The 7,500-nt window shown below is 42.9% G+C and overlaps 1 protein-coding gene across 1 annotated transcript; it reads right to left on the bottom strand.

Moving 5' to 3' along the window:
* Positions 1–660: 660 nt before the first annotated feature.
* LOC150006142 (gastrokine-3-like) lies at positions 661–7,101 on the bottom strand. Its single transcript, XM_090280278.1, is given in 7 exon segments — positions 661–967; positions 2,533–2,674; positions 3,632–3,739; positions 5,430–5,564; positions 5,698–5,778; positions 7,031–7,045; positions 7,048–7,101. Coding segments are annotated over 7 exon segments (630 nt in total). The 3' UTR covers positions 661–872.
* Positions 7,102–7,500: the final 399 nt, after the last annotated feature.

The raw sequence follows: 7,500 nt of genomic DNA, 5'->3' as shown, positions 1-7,500 counted from the left end.
TAATAAAATAAAATAAATAAATAAATGAAAATAAATAAAGTCCTCCAAACTCCAACACAACCTCTGTAGATATCTTCATCTGTATCTCCAATATTCCTTCCTCCCTTTATTCCCATTTGTAATGTAAGGGGAGCCAAGGACGTTCTGTGTGGTGTAGGTGGAGCTGTCTCTGTCCTTCCCAGCTATAGCAATGGACAGTTAAAGAACCAGTGCTAAGAGACCAGGCCCCTTATTCATTGTAACACAGAGAAATGTCTGTGAGTTATCACTAAGGGGTTTAGACCAATACAAAAGGGAGTTCTGGGGGACCTAATTTCACTTGGATCTCTCAGGCATTTTCACAATGCAGGTTGGGTCACCATGGTGAATAGGCTTTCATAGAATCTCAGCATTAATTTGCAGGACAGAGATGTGGCCTCATACCTGACAACTTGTCTATGCTGTAGCTAGTGTCTTTTTGTTATTTATTTATTGACAAAATTTTCAAGAAATTCTTTAAGGGACACTCCAAAGAGAGACCCTTAGAAATGAGACATTCTAGGAGAGACACCTCCTCCTTCCCACCATGCAGGTGTGCAGTTTTGTGGACTGCACATGGATGGGAATGCCAGTAACTCGAGGGAGGATGGTGAAGGCAGGGGGGAATAGACCATCATCTGCTAGACCAGTGAGGCAAGAAACTTTATTCTAACCCAGAAGAAGAAATTGTACCCAATTTTCCAGATTACAAAGCTGGATCTCAAGTTGAAAGGAAGAAGGTGGAAATGAAGAGCTTTTATTGGCAGAAGGGGAGTGTTGAGGTCCTGCATGCTGGTTTCAGGCCAGTTGCCCCAGCTAGGTGGGTCCATTCTCCACATGCCTGACATGGAAGGTCAGAGTCCAGGGATCTCACCACAGATGGAAAGCCCCATAAAGGACAGAAGCTGGACTTCAAAACATGAATCAGGGTCAATTGCCAGTGCAGTACCTTTGAGAAGAAATAGAAGGATTTTACAAAACAATTACTTAGTCATTTTAAGACTCCAAAGTAGGGTGCATACACGAGATCTGTCCAGAAAAAGTCCAGCCATTGTTAATATAGCCAGAACAGTTTGCACAACATCGATGTAACCTGGCAGCCAAGGAGAGTGGACTGGAATGCACATGCATGAACAACAATGACTTCACTGTACTAGTCAATGGGGGCAGTAGATGACTTTGAATGAGCATGTTACTATGTGGCCATTACATTCAAAATGACTGAGTGAGTAGAGCAATGAATCTGCATCAAACTTTGTGTTAAGCTTGAACATTCCTCCTTGGAAACTATTCAAATTATTCAGAAGGCCACAGCATGGGCAACTGGTGAGAGGCAGTTTCATCATGACAACACGCCCACTCATGCATCTCATCTTGTGCAGAAGTTTTTGGTGAAACATTAAATCATCCAGGTGACTCAGCCCTACTACAGTCCAGATTTGGCACCCTGTGACTTCTAGCTTTTCCCAAAACTAAAATCACCTTTGAAAGGGAAGAGATTTCAGATAATCAATGAAATTCAGGAAAATATGATGGGGCAGCTGATGGTGATTTGGAGAACTGTGTGAGGTCCCAAGATGCCTACTTTGACGGGGACTGAGGCTTCATTGTCTTAGGTACAACACTTCTTGTATCTTGTATCCTCTTCAAAAAGTGTCTCTTTTTCACAGTATGTGGCTGGATACTTTCTGGACAGACCTCATGTTATGACTTACACCTAAATCATGTGTGGTGTTCAGAAGAGCTCTACTAGCAAGAGACTGTGGGACTAAAATGAGAGCTCTCCCCCGTACTCCAACAACTGGCCCCACATCCCCTCCTTTTTATTTTATTGACCTTTAACTATCCTTCTCAACACCCAGTTCTTCAAGTTCTCCCCATTTTCCTGCTGAATCCTTCTGTTATGAGGATGTCTCATTCATTGTGTTAATTTATCCTAAGATGTAAGCGACTGGTAATAGCCTAATGGGAAGAGATTGCTGACTATATCTAGAATGGCAGGTTGTTTTGGAATCTTATCTGGTAGCTTTCCAAGCTGGCCACCACCGATCCCCACCATATCCCCAGCAGGGGTGCCAGCCACTAAGACGTTCCTTCCCCAATGCAGTCTATAACTATTAGTGTCCTGCTTTCCAACCCCTGGGGAGCCTGAGATACAGGAAGACTGAGAACCCCAAAGCAATGGACCTCTAACAATGGGATGCCAGGCACTGTGCTGCTCAGGCAGGAGGTAATGAAGCTTTGACTCAGGTGACCGTATTCACCAACTGTCAAATCCCACTGATGACATGACTGTCCTTAACCTTATGGTAAAGCTAAGTTACCTCTGAATCCTGTTCTCAACGAACGCTGATGTCAGGAAATCACCTCTGCCACCAGGCCACGTTATTTGTATGCTCAGTAGCAAAGACATGGAATAGACCCAAAAACTGTCAGTAGAATTTGCCATGATCTAAAAATGGTATCACACCTTTTGTCTCACCAATGGTCTTGGATTTCTAGTTATTAACACACCTTCTTTTTGCTGCTGGGCAAAGTAGGTAGGGACCTCTCGGCACATGTCCTTGATGGCCATTCCGTACTGTGCTAAGTTCTTGACCCGGTTGGGTAGAACAGTGTAGGTGAGGCCACGAGTGGATGGATAATGCTTTAAAGCCTGGAAGAGGTGGTATTTGGAAATGGTGAGACAGTGTATAGAGGTGGTGCAGCAAGGTGGAAGAGACAAGAAATATATTTTAGCACACATGGGCGATTCATTTTACAAAAATAGCTGTAAACCCAAACCCACCCTTGTCTTGTGTCTCGCTGCAATATTCTATCTGGCCACAAGGTGACAACAGTACTCTAGAAAAATCTGTGAGGGAGCCTGTGTTTGTGACTAGGTTTGTAACTTTTTAAACTTTCTTAAATTCTCGACTTTCCAGCCTCCAATATTTTCTTATCTGTGATGATAATATAGAATAGTTTAAAAATTACTTGTTACTTGTTGTAAATAAGATGAGTGAAATACCTTCTACCTCTCTTTTTATGTGACTCAAAGCATATTTTCTTTCCCCCAAGTTCAATAACTCTCCTGCTATGGATATTAATGTTGCTCAAATGATCCGGGCAGGTTATTAAAGGAAATGACAGCATATTTCAGTGACTTGCCAACGACTTCATACTGATTTTTACTTTATTTGACTACCTTTGTCATTTAAGAAGCTTAAGGGAAGAGATTTTCAGCAAACCTAGGCTTATTTTCATCAAAAGATGATATGTATGTGTGTGGTTGGGGGAAGGGGTGCAGAGGAAGAGAGAAGGCACAGGGACGTGAATACTATTAGTTAATTCTAATATCTATAGTCAACAGTTTATATTCACTAACACGTAGCTCACATCCTTTTGGAATACAACAAAATTATGTCATCACACTATTGATCAAATAATGATTTGACTTAAATGGGCTTTGGACTGGACTTGAGTCTTTTGCACAATGGTAGGATTTCATGGGCATAAAACACAAGCATGGACTGAGTTCCTCCTGTGTGTATACAATTGTCCTAGGAGGTTGGAATGCAGAGACAGAAAATAACAGACTAGGAGGGGACCGCGGTGAGCTGGTCTCACTTACCTGGTGGTCCAGGGTCTTCCTAATGTCATCCAAACTTGGAAAGGGAGCTTGGTCCATCTTGGCCAAGACACAGGCCATCTTGCTATACAGCTTAGCCACCAAGAGGGCCTTAAAGCAACACAGCAAAACCATGTCATTCACTCAGTCACAATAATAGTAGGTTCCTCCTCGCCATCAGTGCTGGCACATAGCTGTCCTTTAGACTATGATGCGGAGCACCCCAGAAGAGTGCAGCCCTGGCTCCAGAGTGAGACCAACAGTAGGACTGGCAATGCAGAGAGGTTCTTGCTGTTTCCTAGGGCCTGGGGCACTGTCACTGCTGCAGGCACGGGAAGAAGTCCCCAGGGCACTCTACACACCATTAATGGACTGGTGGCACTGGAGTCAGGCCTGGTGGCAAAGCTGACTTTAAGGTCCTATTCTAGCACTTAGCAGCTGTCACAGTCCTCAGCTGCCTCCATGCCCCTCAGCCTCCCCACCTGTAAAGGAGAAATGATAGGCCTCCCCTCAGAGGGTTGTCATGATGATGAGAGGATGAGATGAGATACTACTGCTTTAGAAAGCATCCTGTGTTACAGAATGTTCTCTGAATGTCTGGGCTGATTAGGATCTTTGGGTCATACCCACTAGACTCAGATTCTAGGCCTGTGCCTGCCACCAACTATCCCTCCACTTGGCCCTGAACCTGTCACTTAGCCTCTTTCAGCTTTGAATCAGAGAAGTGGTTCTCTTTCAGAGAAGTGGTCCTCCAGCTCTGTCCAACTGAGCCCAAGGACACTTCACCTGCCTCCATCCTCTCGCCAGAGCAGTTCTGACTTCTTTTGTTCTATGTAACAAAATCCTACAGAATATATTGTTTAACAAAAATGTTTCTATGGCTTAAAACAGAACTGGAAATCACTAAACTGCATGCCATTTAGGAGGATTCAAGAGATGTCTCCTTGAGGAAGTCAGGAGTGTGTCAGGTAAAGAGCAAGGGAGAATGTGTTTGGGGAAGAGAGCCCAGTAGTAGACACAAGTGGGAGCGGAGACGAAGCCTGCATTTGAGGTGTCTTCCCTGAGGTGGCGAGTGTGGAGGCAGATGGATGGGCTTCTAACTAGCAGTGACTAGATGTCAGAGAGTCTTCTGGGTCAATGTGAGGAGTGTGGGCTCCTACTTCATTTAATCCTCCCAGAGTCCTTTCAGGTAGGAAAAGCAGCTATTGATGTTCTCTTGCAGATGAGAAAGCCAAGACACAGCAAGGCTGAGTGATGTCTCTGTGGTTATGAGCTTGTCCATCAGAGAGCCAGGCCAAGGGCATAGGCAATCACTCCCCAGTCCTGCATCTTCCTCCTAGGTCTATCTCAGGACACAGGCAGGCAGGGAAGTTAAGGCGAGATTTCTAAAAGTGAAAGTAAATCATTCTTTTTTGTAAATAATCTGATTAAAATCAGAGCTCAAAACAAAGGAACTTTTACAGTATGTACCAGTTATAAGAAATAGGGTACTTTAAATAGCTCTCATATTTCTAAGACCTACAGGAGCCATATGCAGTCAACAGCTCATAGGAACACAGACGGATGTGGGATCCCTGCAGACTACAGAAGATCCTCCTACAGTTGCTGGCTCACAAAAAAAAAGTCACACAATGGCAGGAAAGCTAGTCCCTTACCTAGAAATAAGCATTCCCATTGAGAGCCTAAACCTAGACAAGGCAGATGTAGAACATGTCCTCTTCTCTCTGACAAAGCATAAGGCTAGATTTTGGAGCAGACAAGGCTGTCTTTGGCATTGTAATGAATATGTTCCACATCTTACATTATTGTAGTCCAAGATTCCATCCCATTCACTCAAAACATTGTTGTCTCGGATGCTGACCATACCTCGGAAGGCACTGACATGAATGCTCTGGGTCCCAACAGATCCATCCAGAGGATGGCTGTCACCGATGTTCTGGAGAAAACCAAGCAACAAGAAGAATTGACAGTTCAGTTTCTGTTTTGCCTGTATCTTGCAGATTTAAAGGGACACTCACAAGTACTTGAGAAAAATCACCCTGGATTAACACTTGTGAAATATTTCTCACCAGTTGGATCCCTCCACCCTCACTCATCGTCAGGGCCAGAGATGGAGTTAGGAGGAAGACCACAAGGATGAAAGACACAATCTGAAATGGAAACAAATATCAATGCATGCTAGCTACCTTAGTCTCAGATGAGTGCAGAGCCTGGAACTCCGCGAGTTGGAGCCTTCTTAAAATGACTTCACAGATTCTTGTAACTCTGGGACCCCAGAGTGCATCAGAGGACCATTCAGTGTGGTTGATATGGAGTGTGCTGGCTACTCAGAAGGCAAAGCTTTATCGTTCGCCAAAGAACATTTATATATATATATATATATATATATCTGCTGTCGAATCACTGGGCTGAATATTAGGCACCTTACCAACCGTTTTATCTGCACATAGCACAGGACCATCTTAAGCCAAGTTGTAAAATAAGTAATAATTCAGGTTCTCAACCTTCCCTTTCTATACCTTCCCCTTTCTTCCCAACCACTGGGGACCCCTCACTGTCCCCTCTGGCACCTGCTTTCCTTTCCTTTTCTTCCCTGCCTTGCCTGAGAATAAAGAACAAGGCGCTGCTTATTTACACCTCATCTGGAAATAGATTTTACTCAGATGTTACTAGTTCTTCAGATATTTTCAGTGAATCATTTTCTCTTCGTATGACCTGCCTTGCTTGTTGAGAGAATTTCAGGTGTCTGAGAGTAAGTGAAAGAGAATTAGTAGGGAAGGAACAGGCTAGGAAAAGAAAGTGTGACAGTGAGCTTTTCCCCACTGAAGGGTCACTTAGCCCAAGTGCACTTACAACATAAGCAACCTCCCTCTCCCCTACCCCTACAATACACAAGGGAATGTTCCACATGCCATGACACCATAAAAGTGAGGTTCATCTTCAAAGAAAATGAAAACAACTACTCTATGAACAATAATCATAACACAATGAGATTAAGCAAGGAGATTCATGAGATGCAGATAGCAACAATATTTTATTAAACTATTCTGAAAGTTGGGGCCATATATCAAACACATCTGAAACTTTCCTTCACTGGCAATTTTTAAATAAGATAAATCTAGGAAGAGAGGACCCTAAAATGTGAATATCTATTAAACCCTCAAAGATTCTTGACCTTTTAAGAAGTTAGTTATTAGTTCTTTGGGGAGCTACCCATCATTCAGATAGATGTTCCAAAACAGAGAGCCTTGCAAACAGAGAGGTCATGTGTCAAATTAATATTTGGAAATTCTATCTGGGTTTAATCTGAAGAGTCCATTGGTGGCGGGGAAGAATTGTTCCCTGGCAACTTTGGCTCTGAAAGCCTAATCACCTGCATTTGAAACCAGAAAATATACTTACGAGGAGTTTCATATTGCCTCTCTCTCAGACTCCATGCAACTGCACGCATAATAGAATTTGTTATGTCCCATTTATTTTTTTAAGTCTGGTTTATATAGCCTTGGACCTTTCAATTATTGCCATAATAAAGGACTCTGGGTGGTTAACCAAAATCCGGATACCATTCAGGGTGGGAAAGGCAAGTTTATGTAATCACAGTTATCACTTTTCTTTAACTACTTCTAAATATTTTCCTCTTACTGTACTATCTCTATTGGTTCCAAGGCAAACATGGCAAATGAACAAGTCTTTGTGGACTGGCATGCCCATGACCTTAACGACTAAGGTAAGAGTTGCAAAAGTTAGGTCCCGCAAAATAGTCTTGGCACAAAATCAGTGAGTTCACCTTTCAACTTCTCAATTCCAGAGAAGTTCTATACCAACAGTGGAGGGTTGAGAAAAACTTTATGAAGCCAAAAAAAAAAAAAAAA

This window comes from Furipterus horrens, unplaced genomic scaffold (assembly GCF_987537825.1).
Source record: "Furipterus horrens unplaced genomic scaffold, mFurHor1.1.pri manual_scaffold_6, whole genome shotgun sequence".
NCBI classification, from domain to species: Eukaryota; Metazoa; Chordata; class Mammalia; order Chiroptera; family Furipteridae; genus Furipterus; species Furipterus horrens.
Note: the sequence above shows the minus strand (reverse complement) of the source record. Positions and strands in the feature narration are given on the sequence as shown.